The sequence below is a fragment of the Marmota flaviventris genome, chromosome 6 (assembly GCF_047511675.1).
Source record: "Marmota flaviventris isolate mMarFla1 chromosome 6, mMarFla1.hap1, whole genome shotgun sequence".
In the NCBI taxonomy this organism is placed as follows: Eukaryota; Metazoa; Chordata; class Mammalia; order Rodentia; family Sciuridae; genus Marmota; species Marmota flaviventris.
This window is the reverse complement of record NC_092503.1, coordinates 21,163,462-21,181,183: the sequence shown is the minus strand read 5'-3', so window position 1 is coordinate 21,181,183 and position 17,722 is coordinate 21,163,462. Positions and strand designations below refer to the sequence as shown.

The window sequence follows — 17,722 nt, the reverse complement described above, 5'->3', positions numbered from 1 at the left end:
GTCACTTAGGATCTTGAGGAGTTTACAAAGGGGGTTTCAATAAAGATAGTGACAATGAATTCAGATTTGGATGTGTCTGAACATCCAGGTGACAGAGGGTACTGAACTGAAAATATGTTACTGGGAATCTTCAGCTACTGAAAACTCCATATGGTGAATTAAATCATTGGAAACCAGGACTCAGATGAAAGAGTCCAAGGTCAAGGGTAAGAACAAAAAATTTCCTGTGGAATGTTGGTATTTGATGAATGGATAGAGGGAAATGAGCTGGTGAAGGAAACTTGGAGAAGCATTTCAGAAAGATAGGATGAAAGTCAGAATTTAAAGTATTAATTGAAATCAAGTTATGGGCAGAGAGGCTGGAAGTCTGAGTGGTGAAAGGGGGTCACAATACTTAAGGACAGGTTGGCATTCTTGAAAGTAATGTCAGTTGGGTGAAAGACTCAAGCAGCCACTTATCAGAGAAAACATTCAGTCTTTGGTTTTGGGGATTGGCTTACTTCACTTAGCATGATATTCTCCAATTCCGTCCATTTACCTGCAAATGCCATGATTTTATTCTCTTTTAATGCTGAGTAATATTCCATTGTGTATATACCACAGTTTCTTTATCCATTCATCTATTGAAGGGCATCTAGGTTGGTTCCACAATTTAGCTATTTTATGCTGCCATAAACATTGATGTGGCTGCATCACTGTAGTATACTGTTTTTAAATCCTTTGGGTATAAACCAAGCAGTGGGATAGCTGGGTCAAATGGTAGTTCCATTCCAACCTGATCCATAATGGGGGTGGGGGAGGAGCATGGGAGGAATGGAGGAACTTCGGATAGGGCAAAGGGGAGAGAGGGAAAAGGAGGGGGCGTGGGGGTAGGAAAGATGGTGGAATGAGATGGACATCATTACCCTAGGTACATGTATGAAGATACGAATGGTGTGACTCTACTTTGTGTGCAATCAGAGGAATGAAAAATTGTTCTCCATTTGTGTACTATGAATTGAAATCCACTCTGTTGTCATGTATAACAAATTAGAAGAAAGAAATAAATTAATTTAAAAAAGAAGACTCAAGCAAGATGGTGGTGGATAATAAGGTGGAGATAGTAGCCTAGGTGTTAAGACCAAGAGAAGTGGCAAAGCCATCATTTATATGCCTCTCTTTTGAAAATAGAATCATCTTTATTTACATAGTATTATTCTCTTCCCTTTTGGCCCAATGCTATAGATATGTAGAGAAGTGCCCAGTATACAGAAGGAGCGCATCCGGGAGCCTTGTTCTGCTTCACAGACGAGGATTGCTGGTAAGATACAGTTTTTTCCTCAATATATATTTATTTAATGTAGAAAAATTAATGATATGAGCATCGTATATAAACTAGCTAGATTTATTTTAAAACATCATGCAGCTGTGGTTTATTATCCTACTTTTAATTATTTGGAAAATGGTGTTGTCTTTAAACCCAAGACATGTTTGGCTGCCCAGCATGGGCAAGGCATTTGCTCTGTGGTTGATGAGACTTGCCTTTCCTTGCATGGGAGGTGCCTAGGCCACCACAGATACTGCTGATGGGAAGAGGAGAGGAGGGTGGGAAAAATGAGGGTGAGTTTCTGGATACACACTGCTTTTCAAGAGATCAGGGATAAGCCTGTACTCCAGCATGTGCTCATCATATGATCATGACTGAAAACAAATGGTATAGACATCCTTGGAAGCAGGCGGGAGATGGAGGTTGTGAAGGGTCTCCTTCTGGGGTAGTTACATACTGGCAAATACTACTCCCTTAGCTGCATAGAAAAGAAGTGGTTTTTTTTTTTTTTTTTTTTTTTTTTTAGCTATTTCTACTTACCCCTTCTCTTTGTCCAGATGAGATCACAGGCTGCAGCACCGTAGCCACTGTCACCCTTCCCCATTAGCACTCCACCTTGCTCTGCTCTCCTCTGGGGAATCACCTGCCAAAATCCCAGATGTGATTAATTGCAGCCCACCCACTTTCCCTGTGCCAGCGGCTGCTGCTGCTGCAGATTCTCCTTCTCCTCCTCCTCTTCCACCTTCACCTTCTCCCACTGCCTACCTAGGATACCTCCTCTACCTCTGCTTCTTCCACCTCTTCTTCTGCATCCTTTTATTTCTCTTCTTCATATTTTTCATTTTCTGCTCTTGCTCCATTTCCTCAGGAGTCTGAAAAAGTGACAAATGACAGATTATTTGTTTTCTTTTTTGAGATGGCTGGCTTGTGATGCCCATGTTTATGTTCTAGATTACTTGTAATTTCTAACACCTAGTATAGGAAATCCCCGAAGCCTAATATGTCTTCTTGATTAATTTCCAAACTGCTTGCATTGACATTTTCTGCCTTGGCAAATACAAGCTCAGCTCTATAACCATGAGGAAAGGACTGGTTGCACTTAATGAAGTATCAACAGGTCTTCTTACTTCCTTAACATCATTATGGCAAAGGGGCAGGGGAAATTTGAACACATATTTAGAAATATAGAAATGTGGACAGCAAAACCACACCTTTCATTAGGTGTGCAGTTCAGGTATGAGACGGGAAGCCAATCTCGCCACATCTCTCTCTTCCTACTCAATGTTTTAATTTAGTTTTTTCTTCTTTTAAAAGTGCATTAAAAAATAAAATCAACTGTTTAAAAAGTGAACACGTCAGTGACATTTAGAGTACTCACAATGTTGTGCAATCACCACCTGTATATGGTTCCAAAATATTTCCATCACTCTAAAGTAAAACTGCTTACTCACCGAGCAGTCCCACCTGCTTTCCCTCCTACTCTCAGCCTCTGGCAACCACCACTCTGCATTACATTTTTTGTTTGTTTGGTTGGTTGATACCAGGGATTGAACCCAGGAATGCTTCACCACTGTGCCATATCCCTAGTCCCCCCGCCTCCTTTTTTTTTTTTTTGCTTTATTTTGAGACAGGGTCTCACTTAGTTGCTTAGGGCCTTGTTGAGTTGCTGAGGCTGGCTTTGAATTTACGATCCTTCTACCTCAGCCTCCCAAGCTGCTAGGATTACAGGTGTGCATCACCGTGCCCAACTCTCTGCATTCCAGTTTTATGAATTTATTCTGCATGTTTCATGTAAATAGAATCCTACAATACTTCTTTTACTTAGTATAATATTTTGAGGTTCATCCATGCCAGCTTCTTGCTGGTTGTACTCATTCCAAAGCCAGGACTGTGCCTCTCAGAGGGGCGTCAGATTTGACAGAAAATTCTACTGTACTTTCTCCTGAGAATTCCTTGCTACCCATCTCTCTACTATTGGCCTCACTTCACTTTTACTTATTCATTTATTTTTTTGGTACCAGAGATTGAACCCAGGGAGCTTACTTATGGAGCCATATCTCCAGCACTTTTTAAAAATATTTTATTTAGAGACAGGATCTTGCAGAGTTGCTTGGGGCCTTGCTAAGTTGCTGAGGCTGGCTTTGAACTTGTGATCCTCCTGCATCAGCCTCCTAAACTGCTGGGATTATAAGCATGTGCCACTGTGCCTCACTTCACTTTTAAAAGGAAAAAAAATACCTTTTTATCATAAAGAGCTTCTTCGTTTTTCCATCATAGAACCATCCACCTAGCTGCATCTGTACTCACATACTCTACATACTTTATTCTGATGCTGAGGACATGTTCTCTCTGTTCCTTTCTAAGGCTAACCTTCTACTTGTGCTTTGGATCACATCTTCGCTTGGCTTTGTCCTTTTGCTTTCTTGCTGTTAATAGATCATTCTTGTTGCTGTATGTTTTGATGCATGTAACTCTAGTTTATTTATTTAAACTGATATATAGCATTTCATTGCACAGATACATGGCAAACCCCAGAACTCTCTTTTCTGGGTATGTTCACCTGTCACATAAATGTAGACACTTGCTTAACTTTAGAAAATTGAGCCTATTCTCACCCAGTAGACTTGACGTCATCCTTGACTCTTCTCTGGATTTCACATCCAATCCATCAGTAAGTTGCGTCCGCCTGTGCCCCATCCCAACTCCTTCCTTGGCCTTGAACACTCTCCTCTTTCATCTAGGTTGTAGGAATGTTTTCGTGGCTCCTCTTTCTGATTCTGTTCCCTCCTTTGTTTGCCATCTTTCAATAAGTTCTGTCCACATAGTGAGTTCCAAAGTCTTATCATGTCTGACTTGCCTACTGGCTATCCCTAATCACATTTCTTATTGCTGTCCCCTTTGTTCATTCTGCTTCAGACCCTCTGGTGGTCTCACTGTTTCAAACATGCCGAGGACATTCTCATCTCTAGGTTTTGTGTCTGCTGTTTCTTCTTCTTCCCCAAAGTCCTTCCCTCAGATATTTGCATGTTTCAGACTCACTTCATCCAGTTCTTCGACAAAGATCTTCTTGAATAGGCCTTTTCCTGCCTATCACATCTCAACTACATCCTGACTCTATCTTTTGCATTCATTTTGCTTCATGGTGTATATATCAGTGTCCTGCTCCAGAGTGCAGGTTCCAAGAGGGCAGGGACCGTGTCTTTCACACTTCTATATTCATAGCATCTTCAAAGTGCCTTGAATCTTATAGTCTTTTAATAGGTATTTGATGATTTGAAGAATGATTAAAAAAAACAACAACAAAGAAAGCTACAGTGAAGATTGGGCAGAGGACCCACAAAGACCACAAAGAGTTCTCTCTATCATATTTAGCTAGTTATAAACAAGTTTCAAAATGATTTATTAGTTTAAGAATCACACTAATAAAACCATAATAAAAATACCATTTTTTTTAGAAAATGTTAATATAAGAAACTACTTTTCCAAGTAAACAGGAGATTAGGAAAGTGACATTGCTTTATATCTTCAAAATCTTTTCAATATCTGACTCCATGGAAGACAACTGGGTTCTCCTGTCTGCTTCTGCATTTGGTCTGTTGCGATGCCACCTGTTATGTAGCCTTGGTGAAGTACTGCTCTGCTGTTGGGAGAAGGGGCAAGAAAAGGCAAGAATGCATGATAATGATGAAAGTTTAAGTGTGCCAGCCCCTTCGAAGGGTCGCCAGGAAGCCTGGGCTTCCCAGATGCTGCTTTGCCAACCCCTGACTTGCGTGAGCAGAGTGTTTCATTTTAATTTGGATTATTCAGTTACTCATAAAGTTGAACTTTTCTTTATTCAGGTTAAGTGTTTTCTTTCCCTTTTTGTCAATTGTTGACTTTTTCGGTTTTATAAAAAGCATTTGGTTACTAATTCTTTGTCTTCAATGTGCACAGTCAATCCTGTCTCCCTTTATCTTTTAGATTTTTAAAATCTCTATAGTGCTCTTTTCAGAATTGTTAAACACTTAGGGTTTATTAATAATTTACTGTTTTTGTGTTTTAAGTCATAAAGATATTCTTTATTCCATTAGCTCACAATTTTGGTTTCCTTATTTATTCCCTTCATCTACCAAGAATTAATTTTCCTATGATGCACGTGAGGTCGAAATCTATCCATCATTTCCTCACTCCAGCCATTGGTCATTGCTTTGACAGCATCATTTATTAAATGATATGTTCTTCCACATTGATCTATGATGCAGTCACTGCCAGGGGCACATTTGGTGCCACCTATACTCCGTGGCTCTTCTCTTCCATTGGTTTGTTAGCATGTGTGAGTTCATCATACAGGGAGATAATTGTCATTATTTAAGGACAACAACTAAATAGGTGGTAGGGCTCATCCCTCTTACAGAGATATTTGCTTTAATCTCTTTTTGGTACTTTTCTTTGTATTAATTTTTCAACCAAGATTTTGTATCTGTGATTTTGCCAAGTTATGCTCAAAACTGTTGGTATGTTGATTAGAATTGTACTGAATTTATACTTTGTATTTTTTAGAATATTATTTAAACCTCATCCAATATATCACATGCTACAGTAGGTTCCAGGTAGGTTTAATCATTCATTTAACTACCTCATATTAGAGACCAAAGAAAAACAGTATTTAATGCCCTTCACCCTCCCCCCAAACAAAAAACGAAAACCAAAAACGAAAGAAAATATTTATCAAATTGTTGGAGAAGACAAGAGTTTCTAACTTTCAAACTCTTGGGATAATGATCCCCCAAGAAAGATATATGACTTTTATTATCTCAAGTTTGTTAATAGCTGTATGTTAAGAAAAATGGAGGAAAAAACCCTCACAATACATTTTAAAAGGTCCTCATAAGCATAATTTTCAATGATTTGGCAAGTGTTTATCATTTCCATATAAATATTGTTCATCCAGATTGATAAGGAAGCAAATTTAAAAACCTAGTGATAAATTATATCACATTTGGCTAGTAAGCATGAAAAATATTTACTATTACTAGCAATAAAATCCATTAACTAAGAACAGTAGTGACAGATGTGTGTTTATCCATGGAAATAGATGCCTGTCATGTAGACGTGGGATATTGACCAGTTCTACAAGCTGCTGTAGGAAATGTAAATTTCCAACTTTTAAGTAAAGCCATTTGGCAATGAGTATTAAACATATGCCTTTAAAAATATTTTCTGATCCACTATCGCTACTTTGGGAAATCTCTGCTAAGGTAGTGATTAAAAATGTGGAATATACTCTATGCAAAAAGATATATCTTATAAGTTCTTTTTTAAAGAAAACATTTAAGGAGCAATGTATGTATCTAAGCACAAATTAGGGAATATAAATGTGCATTATTACATAGGTATTCACATTAATAAAAAATGAAATATCCTCATGTCATAAAGTTAAATGCAAAGAGAAGAGAAAGTAACACATATATTTGCTTTGTAATTAAGGAAAACATCTTGACCCAGTAAAATAATACTCCTAGTTTTCCCCCAGTTATTGTATTATTTGTTTGTTTTCTCTCATAATGTGTGTTGATATCCTTTGAGTTATTATTGCTGGCTTTGGACTTTGTGAGATGCTTTAATTGGCTTGATGGCCAAGTAACTACAAAGACGTGCTTATTTCAGGTTATGCCATAGCCATTTCAATATGAAAAAGTATAAGCTTCTTAAAAATTTTTTAATTTAAACTAAATTTTACTTGAATACACATATACATATGCCTGTCATTATTATACTACCATATTAAAAATATCCTTATTTTTATTTTTATTCTTATTCTTTTATCCTTATTCTTACTTTGCTACCTGTTTTTTCCAGCTCACCCTAGTGTCCAAAAGGTGGCGCTAGTATCCTCTGCATCAGACATGTCCGTTCACCCTCAGCGTACCTCAGAAATCTCGGTTCCTGCTGATCTGGATAAAACCATAACAGAACTCGCTGACTGGCTGGTATTGATTGACCAGATGCTGAAGTCCAACATCGTCACTGTTGGGGATGTGGAAGAGATCAATAGGACTGTTTCCCGAATGAAAGTAGGTGCATGGTGGAAAGGCTTGTGGGGGTGGTACCACGACCCAGGTTCTACCAGATCTGCTTGGGTCCCCTTTGTTTATCCACAACTCTGAAAGAATGAGGTTTAAAAAAAAAACATTATCTGCCAAACAGCCACCCCAGACTAACTGCAAAGAATGAAGCTTTTCAGACTTCATCTAAAGACTCAGTGTATTTTTAAACTCTAAAACTGATATCACGAAGCTAGGCATGTTGGTATAAATGCAAGCTGGTGTTCCATTTAATGCCCGGTGTGATGTAGGATAATTTCCCAGGGCTCTATTTCAGCTCATTTTTCATAATGAGCTCATTTCATTTCTGACTTTAGAAATAAGTATCCTAACCACAGTTTTATTATTGTACATATACCATCTAATATCAGTATGTAAAAATCTATTTCCGTATTAAGTGTGCTAGACTCTGAGCTGTGTGTTTTAAAAGAATACTGAAAAGAATCTTTCAGATAGAAATAGGGAATGTAGTCAGGTGTGGTGGCACACACCTGAAATTCCAATGGCTTGTGAGGCTGAGGCCAGTAGGATTGTGCGTTCAAAGCCAGCCTCAGCAGCTTAGCAAGGCCCTAAGCCACTCAGTGAGACCCTGTCTTGAAATAAAATATAAAAAAGGGCTGGGTCTATTATTTTCATATAAAGATTGTTTTAGGGAAGCAAATTAAAAGACCTAGTGATGGATTATATCATATTGGGGGACGTGGCTCAGTGGTTAAGTGTCCCCGGGTTCCATCCCTGGTACCCAAATTAAGGAAGGAAGGAAGGAAGGAAGGAAGGAAAAGAAAGAAAAGAAAAGAAATAGGGAATTTATAATAAAATAATAAAACAACTATTGCTAAATGCTCAGTGTGTGCTGGGCATTTTTCTAAGCCTTTTATATTGATCTTATTTGCTTCTCCCACAGTCCTTTGAGGTAGGTGCTGTTTTATTCCCATGTCCTTAATAAGCCCCAACTGAAAGAGTCAGGGGCACTGAGTAACCCTCCAGAGAAAAGTTACAATGACAAAGTCTAATAAAATGTCCCAGGGCAGGGGCAGGCCACCTGTTAGGGGAGCCAGGGTGAGCAGAGGGTGGCTTCTGCCAAGTGCTGGAAGGCAGGCGGTGGGATTTTGACATCTGAAAATAATGTCAGTGACCTTCCAGGATAGGGAAGAGACAGGAGGCATGGGTTGGTGATGAGGAGCCTTTGGGTCAACATTTGTGCAAGAAGGAGACACAGTGGGGGGTGCGGTGGGACAGGCAGCTCCAGTTCCCTTTGTGGAGGAGCTTGCAGGCTGTTAGAGCCCTGTAGAGTTTTCCTGTGAAAGCAGTTGGGACACATCTTTCCCCCACTGCCTTTTCTTTTCTGAATTGCAGCTGGGAACTGGTGATAACGATGCTTTGCTTCAGTAAGAGGATGAGGATGGATTGGAGGCAAGAGATGCTTAAACCAAAGGAAAGAGCCCTTGCCGAGGGGCTGAGAGGACGTGTTACAATTAGCAGAAATAAGAAGTAGGAGAAATGGGTGTGAATGAAGGTCTGAGGGAAGTGGTTTTGGATTTGTTGTGCTGAGGGGTCCTTATGTTGTTGAGAAGAAAGTGAACAACATTCATGGAAACCTAGTCTGGGATCCAGGATTGGAAGTTGTTAGTAATCCACTTAGAAATAACATTTGTCACTGTAGAAGAGATTGAAGTCCATAAAGCAAGTGGATTCATAAAGTGAAAAGCCCAGGAACATCTTGTCACTCTATTTGTACTTATTTTATAATTAAACCATACTTTCTAAATTCGTTAGCTTTTTGTCCGGATTTATCAGCAACAAGAGCTTCAGTCCATCGAGGAATACCGGTTTTCACGTCTAAGATGATTTAACTTAAAATTATTGTGATTAGCATTTTTCTAATAATGTCACCGTATCCCACAGGGGATGCTGTGTGTACACATGTCTGGTGCAGAAGAGGTGCACCAGGCATCAGCAGCACTAACTGCTCATATTCTTTAGAGGGATTTTCTTAGTTTGCTCAGACTTGATACGTCTTAATTGTCACTATCTTATTGTGTGTGTGTGTGTGTGTGTGTGTGTGTGAAAGCTAAGGCACACAGAAGTAAGGTACCAGGTGGTTAGTGGAAGAGCTGAGATTTGAACCCAAGATCTCTGACTCTTCCTCTGCCTCATTGCTGATGCCTGCCTTAGCGGAGGCAAACGATGACGGTGACAACTTTGACATCACCAAACCGGTTTGCTTAGTTACTGTTCTCAATGTATCGCTTGTTAACATATCTTAATAATCATTTCTCTTAACAGATCACAAAAGCTGACTTAGAACAGCGCCATCCTCAGCTCGATTATGTTTTTACGTTGGCACAGAACTTGAAAAACAAAGCTTCCAGTTCAGATGTGAGAACAGCAATCACAGAAAAATGTGAGTTTTTTAAAAAATTGCATATCATCATCCACTTTTCCTGAAAACAATTCTCTTTCTCTCTTTCACACACACATTTTCAAAGATTCTTCAACTAGAAGTTAATATTATTTGGTGTTTATTACTTTTTATTTATGAAAAATAAATATACCTCCTCTTTTTTTTTAACTTTTTGTGAACATTGTCACAATTCCCTTATAATTCTTCAATGTATTAATATTAGTTTTAAGCAATTACACATTGGACTTTTTTTTCATAAGTGTTTTTTTTTTTTTTTTTTTTTTTAAGTGGTGGTATTAGGGACTTACACCAGGGCTTAGCACTGAGCTTCATCCCCAGACCTTTTTTAATTTTTATTTTGAGGCAAGGTGTCTCTAAGTTTTCCAGACTGGCCTTGAACTTGGGATCCTCCTGCCTTAGGTTTGTGCCACCACATCCTGCAGTTAGGTTTCTTCTAAAGAAATCAAAACAACAGAAGTCAGAGAAACCTAAAGGAATGGAAATCTGTTCTTTAGTTGTACTTTATTCACTAAAACTGGGTGTTGGTGTGTCGTTGAGCTCACTTCAAACTCATTGCTCAGATGTCTGTTGAGCAACTGCTGCGTGCCTGTGTGACTGTCACTAGTTTTGGAGGTTCTTTCTTCAAAACAAAACTAAACAACAAAAAAAGGGAACATACAAAACATCAACGGAAATCCTCCTTTGGAGTTCACATTTGAGTTCCAAAGCGTCTTGAATTTGCGTGGCATACAGAACAAGGTCTAGACGTTTGGGGATTGTCACAATCTCCTCGTCTGTCACCTCTCCCGTCTATAGCATTCTGTACTATATATACTCTTTCAAATGTCCCGACATTTCCTGGTCTTCTTCCCTTTATTCAGGTTATTTTTTTTCCTTCTGGCCTTTTTTCTCCGGGCGAAATTTTACTCAGTTGCTAAAATGTCACCCCTTTGTGAAGTCTCGGCCATACTATTCTTGTTTTATAGCTTTAGTTCCTGCTGTGGCCTTATTCCTCATAACTGTAGATCTCAGAGCTACTTTAATTCTCTCTCCCTTCTAGAGAATGAATATTCACCTTTATAACCCTTGGGCCTCCTGCAGGGCCCAATTCAAATTAGGTACTTAATAAATAAATATATGTGGCAGAATGTAAACTGAAAGAAGAAAGTCTAATTTTTCTGAAGGGGAGAAAGGCAACTATTTGCATTAGCACCTATGTGTGTGTTTTGAATTCAAAATAAATGTGGTAGCAACAAGGTTACTGTGGAGATGAGTTAGCAAAGAATTTGGGTGTGTGATGATATGGGCTGGTTTCCTTCCTTCTCCGGCTCTGTGTTGGATGATTGATCCTGCCTGTTGCAGGGGCTGTGGATGGTCCCATTTGCCCTCCCCTGGCAGGGACCCCCTCTGTTAATGACACCACACTGTTGACAAAGCCATCTCTGGTTTGCTTTACTACCCTCTGATGTTTTCTTCAGTTACCTCTTTATCAAAACTTATTCTAAGGTTGATTTTATCCTTCCCCTGAATGTCTTCCCTTTCCCATTGAGCACCTTCTTTTATTTTCTTTCCGTGTGTGTGTGTGTGTGTGTGTGTGTGTGTGTAGAGGCTATGTAATCTTCATAGCTACTCACTATATAAAACACCCTCCTCAGCTGGAGTGTACCTTCACAAGGAGCCTGTGTTTAGCACTTACAATGAATCAAATAATTTGCTTGTTTTTCATGGTAAACCTGTGATATTTACTGTCACTTGATGTCTTATGTTTTGTTTAGTATTAAAATATTCTGTTAGTGCTAGAATTGGTCACAAGTACTTTATGTAATTTTCTTATGGAAAAGGAGAACATCATGATAGATTTGTTTCCCTTTCCTTATGTTAAAAACTTTAACATTTTTTAAACTATGAAGGCAGCATTAAAAAAAGATAATCTTATTGAGCAATTTCTTATGACACATAAGTCTAACTTTTGGCCTTCTGAACAACCTCAAGTTGACAGCTTTTATGGTTTGTTGTAGCCCTATACAATTCCAAGAATTTTATCAGAATATTCTTTATAACTCAGCCGGAATGCTATCTTGTATTTAGGTTCTTCTTGGGGCGGGTACTTAAAAGCTATAGTCTTTCAGGTGGTCTGTCAAGCATCATCTAGCTGTTTGTTTGAACCTTCTCTTTCCTATTGCCTGTGAGTTGTTTCTGGTATTCAGAGCTGCTGTTTACTGGTATTTTAGTTCACGATTATGAACTGCCCCTGAAGACATTAATCAAAAGCTTAAATGTCTTTAATGTTCTTGTTTCATAACTCCATGTTAAAAAGAACAGAGAGGAGCACAGGAGATGGGATCAGAGAAGAGGACAGGAAAGAAAAGAAGAGGAGAAGAGAGGAAAGGAGAGGTCAGGGAGAGACAGAAAGGGAGAACACGAGAAAGAGGAGTAGAAATAACTCAAAGGATGGGAGGTAAAGAGCCGGTGTTGAATTTTATGTTTGAAGGTTCCTAGGTACATAGAACTTGAATCTTCTTTACTTTTAGTGTTTCTCTTGAACTTGAAAGTATACGAATATTTACTTCCTTGGCCTGCCACAGTGGTGCACACTTGTAATCCCAACTACTTGGGCTGCTAAGGCAGGAGGATTGCAAATTTGAGGCCCACCTCAGCAATTTAGCAAGATCCTATCACAAAATAAATATAAAAACAGGTCTGCGATGTAGCTTAGTGGTAGGATACCCCCTTATTCAATTCCCAGTACTCTACCCTTATACCCAATCAAACAGGTTTCATGGTACAATAAAAGAAAAAAAAAGTGAAAAATATTCTTAAGTAGTTTGTTCTCTTTTAAAATCTGTACTGCCTTAGAGAATCTCTTTTGAGGGTATCAAGTAACTATATCTGTGTCTTAATGTACTGCTAAATTCTACTTTATCAAACTGGGTTCTGTAAATACAACATTAAAAAGGATATTTTTTTCTTCTTCTGCTTCCTTTTTTTGCTTTATCAGCTAATACTAATAGATATGTTTATTGTGAGATGTTTTGGTGCACTTCAAGTTGAGTTTAATCCAAAATTTTTCTTCAAGAATGGTTTCAGAAATATTTCTATTAAAATCCAGTCATAGTGGCACATGCCTGTAGTCCTAGCAACTCAGGATGTGGAGACAGGAGGATTGCAAATTTGATGCCAGCCTCAGCACCATAGCAAGATCCTAACTCATTAAAAAATAAGAAATATGGGGCTGGGGCTGGGGCTCAGTTGTAGAGCGCTCTCCTAGCATGTGCGAGGTGCTGAGTTCGAGCCTCAGCACCACATTTAAAAAGATAAATAAATTAATTTAAAATAAAGATTTTTTAAAATAAGAAATATATATATATATATATATATATATATATATACATGCACATATATGATTAATAGTAAGAAATATTTATGTATATATATACACACATACTATATATATATATATATGTATATATATAGTATAGTGTGTCTGACATATATTATAGTTCCTTTCAAATGTCTTTGTCAATTGCCCTCTTTTCCTTTTCTATCATAGACTTTCTATGATCAATCAGGGATCAGTTGTTTTTTCCCTTTCCTGATAGTTACTTTTGGGGACTACTCCTTATCTGTTTCCCTAGTGGAAAAGGTAAAGAACCAGTGGGACAGCACCCAGCATGGGGTGGATCTGCGTCGGCAGCAACTGGAGGACATGATTGTGGACAGTCTTCAGTGGGCTGACCACAGGGAGGAGACGGAGGAACTGATGAGAAAATACGAGGCTCGACTCTACATGCTCCAGCAAGCCCGGAGGGATCCGCTTTCCAAACAGATCTCTGATCATCAAGTAAGACTCATTGGCTATTGCTCAGCAGTGCCATTTCCTTAGACTTGCTTTTTCTATTTTTCTTAGAAGCCTGTCTTGATGTTTTCCTAAGTTCTTAGAATATATATTGAATTTATATGAAGCATTTGATCAGGAAGTTTTTCTGAATAATTTCTGGAAGCCTAACAAATAGATTTTTTTTTTTTTTTTTGGCTAATGAAAAATCCTCACGAACCAACATCTAGAAAAAGAACATCTTGTAGGATCCCAGAATCCTCATTTTAGTTTCTTTCTTGCCTACCCCAGAGCTTATTTGTATTTGTAAAATTTCTTGAGGCTTTGATTTGAGTGCTACTGTGGTGAGCAAGTCAGTTAATAAGTAAGTTTAGTTTCTTTTAATACATTTATATCCACACTTATCAATATGTAGGTTCCACTGTTGATCAGTTTGATTAGAGTTGATAATAGTGAATACTTATTGTATTTTTAAAATGTTATTTTGAATTCTTTCTTATAATAACAGAAAATATTCTTGAGTTGGAGGGTGTATTAGCTGTGAGGTTATATTTTGGTGGAACGTTTTATTTACCCTTCAGGTAACTTCAGGTGAAAGTGCACATTGATGAAGAATGTAATAATAAAGACTGTGTGGGAAACAGAATCTAAAACCTGGAAGTATGATTTTATTCTTCACAAGTGTAGACTTTCCATGGTTACAATTTAAAAAGCAAGTGGCCAGGGGGATTGGTTTCTGAATCATTTTCTGTGTTTATGACACCTGCTGATCATTTCTATCAAACAACTCAAAAGTAATAGCAAAGCCCTGCACCTTAAGTAGAGAAATACAGTAAAAAAATAATACCCATGATTCAGTCATCCTATTTGGAACACAGTTGGCTCTTTGTGTCTGTGTGATTAGTATCCACAGATTCAATCAACCAGGGATTGTATGCTATGTAGTTAGATCTGTGATGGTTGCATCTGTATTGAACATGTAAAAAAGTTTTTAAAAAGTCCTTGTAATTATTCCATAAACAATGCAGTATAACAATTATTTATATAGCATTTAAATGATATTAGGGAATACAAGTAAAGTGTACAGGAGGATATGCATAGATTTTGTGCAAATACTGCACCATTTTATATCAAGGACTTGAGCATCTCTGTGAATTTTGATGTCCATGGGAGGGGAAGGCTCTTGGAACTACTTTTCCACAGATACCAAGGGAGGTCTGTTTGCTTCTCTAATTAACAGTGTGGTTCATTTCTCTAGGCTGGATTTTTCTTCCAGTTGCTACAAAAATCCTTAGAGGATCATAGTTGTTACTCAGATTTCATGTGGAGATTCTTGTTTCAGAAACTTTCAGGGACAGAAAGTGTCAAGATACCATTGCCTGTGGATGTACTCAGTCTCAGTTTAGCTACCCAGGCAGATTCTCTGTAAACCTTGCTCACTGCTTGATCTATCCAAGCAATTAACTTTGTAAACACGTGCAGCGATCCAGGGGCAAGAGGCAGAAGAATTCCACCATTGTTGGTTCTTGCTGTTTCTCCAAGCACATACAGAGGAACTCTGTGTGTGTTCAATTCCTATATGATGCACATTCCTGTAAGATTTATATGTATAGCAGAAGGCATGAGAGGGACAGATGGTTTGAGGAAATAAAATATCTCAGAGAGGAAAATATAATCAATATCATCTGCCACATACCTGATTTCTTAGACATTTTCCATTTCTAGAATTCTTTTGGTTTAAGCCTACGTGCAAGAGTTTGTCCCCTAATTTGTTTTCTTCTTGTGATGTCTGGGTCTCACACATGTTAAAACACCCTTGGAAGCAGTGTTTGTGTAATGGTAATTGCTAAATGACCAGGTCTAACAATTATACTTGAACTTGCACCTTAGATGTTGCTTCAAGAACTGGGTCCTGGCGATGGTGTCATCATGGCATTTGATAATGTCCTGCAGAAACTGCTGGAGGAATATGGTAGTGATGACACAAGGAATGTGAAGGAAACTACTGAGTATCTGAAAACATCATGGATCAATCTAAAGCAAAGGTAATTCTATGACCCTGGCAATTGAATGCATAATGTTAAATTGAGAATTTGACTATTTTTGGTTTTCTCATGGAAACAGCCCCCAAATTTGTAGCTACTAGAAGTACATTTCATTATTATTTTTATTTTTATAGTGTGATATGCTGAGTTGATATTATCATGCCTACTTAGTACAGAATGTGTATTTACTCAATATCTACTTGAATTTCTACAATGCCGTTTTCCCTTGAATAAGCCTAAATCTTGCCAATGATTATTCTGATTTCTCTCAGTATTATCTCAAATACATTTTGTAGTACTCTGGTAAGTAACAGATATTTACAGATGCCTCAGGGTAATAATAATTACAATGGTATAGTATTTGGCTGGGTCTCCTCAGTTGAAGATCAGATGCTATGGATTCAACACTGTACTTCTGAAATGATTTATGTGACTTTAGGACTTTAATTAACTTATTATCTTTTCTTTCTGGTTACTGACTAGTCAGTATATTTGGAATGGCCTGAAATAGCGTATGTCTTTAGAAGAGAGATTTTCCTGTCACTTGAACATCTAGGATGTGAGGAGTTGTAAACAGTAGTTAGCATATCTTCAAGATGCAAATTTATATTCATCAGTATAGAGTGTTGACTTTATGCATGGTGCTGGGAATGTCTGTGTCTAGGTGAAACCGTGATTTCTCCAACATCTTTATCTATTTAAATGCAACTTCCTGAAAATTAATTTGATATCAAATTACATTTATTTTGCAGTGAATAAAATTGATAGTGATCAGAACACTTTATGGTATATATATTCCTGGTAATAAACTATGGTCAAGCATTTATTAAAGTTCGACATGGAAGAATTTTTATGCATTTCTTGAATGTTGTTTTCAGTTAGAATCTTTCAAGCAGTTCTGTAAACTCCAGAAGAGAATTATGAGGGAAGCACAGGAGCTTGAATGTGTTGCTGGACATACGTAGGACACTGGGGGACACGAGACTGGAGTGGCAAAAATACAGAGCTTCAAAAAGGTTAAAGGAGAGTGACTGTAATTTTGATCTTCCTAGCATGTTAGCATAATTTTTCTCTTTTATGGTAACAGATTATTTGGATAGAGTTTGGATCCCATAACTGAGGCAGGGATAGCAGGTGAATTAAAACCAGCTTGAACCCTGATATAATCCCTAAATGTATTTCATCTTATGTTTTACCAAAAATTCCATGTGCAAAGAGTTATGACTTTGTTTATGTTTTAAACAATACCAGAAAAAAATTGATCACTTAGGAATGAGTGGCCTGCTTTATTTAGTATATCCAGTTCTTTTTTTTTGGCTTTTACTTTGTAAATATTTTAAGACAGCCTACAGCAGTAGTGAGATTCGATGGAAGAAGCAATTAAAAATGAATTATATTCCAAGGTGATCTTTCATTTATCATAGCAGAGACAACCACATATTCCAAGTTTATCATTGTTACAAGAAATCATCCTTGCTCAGTATCTATTTGCAATTTTTTGGGGGGAGGAATAAGTACTTTTATTAATATTTGGACAAGATTCAGATATGTTATTATTTATAAAGTCAGAAAAATGACAACAAAACTGTGGCTCAGAGGATCCCCATGAGTGACAGCTAGGGTTTCTATATATTCAGAGTTTTCTGTTTTAAGCAGTAATATTTATATTATTAATTGTTTTAAATGGACATCTTTTTTTGGAATATATAAATTTTTCCTTCTTAAAGTATGAGAACCTCTGTTAAACTTCTTTCAAATTCTTGACTTTATTAATTTTTTAAAATTTCATTACATCAAGTGTGGAAAGATCATATATGACATAGAAAACACTTTGAAATTTTTAACATTGTTGTTGCAGAGATAGAACTAAGGAACTTTAGCAGCTGTACATGAGCCTACAGTTTATCTAAACCTGTGTTTCTCAACCTTTCTCATTATGTCTTCTCTAAGACGCCTTCATAGAGCCCAGCCCCTTATGAAAATTCAATAGTGTGGTATCACGTGTGTCCATATCTGTACTGAATAGTTGTGCTTTACATACATAAAAAC

General features: G+C 37.6%; 1 protein-coding gene across 5 annotated transcripts in view; it reads left to right on the top strand.

Annotated features, from left to right (window-relative positions):
• The window catches only part of Utrn (utrophin), a 515,075-nt gene that overhangs the window by 245,040 nt on the left and 252,313 nt on the right, over window positions 1-17,722 (top strand). For all 5 annotated transcript variants that reach the window (XM_071612949.1, XM_071612948.1, XM_071612950.1 and 2 more), the window contains 5 exons: window positions 1,225-1,300; window positions 7,145-7,359; window positions 9,676-9,793; window positions 13,429-13,634; window positions 15,519-15,673. In XM_071612949.1, the coding sequence (XP_071469050.1) occupies window positions 1,225-1,300; window positions 7,145-7,359; window positions 9,676-9,793; window positions 13,429-13,634; window positions 15,519-15,673 (770 nt within the window). The remainder of the gene's footprint in view (window positions 1-1,224; window positions 1,301-7,144; window positions 7,360-9,675; window positions 9,794-13,428; window positions 13,635-15,518; window positions 15,674-17,722) is intronic.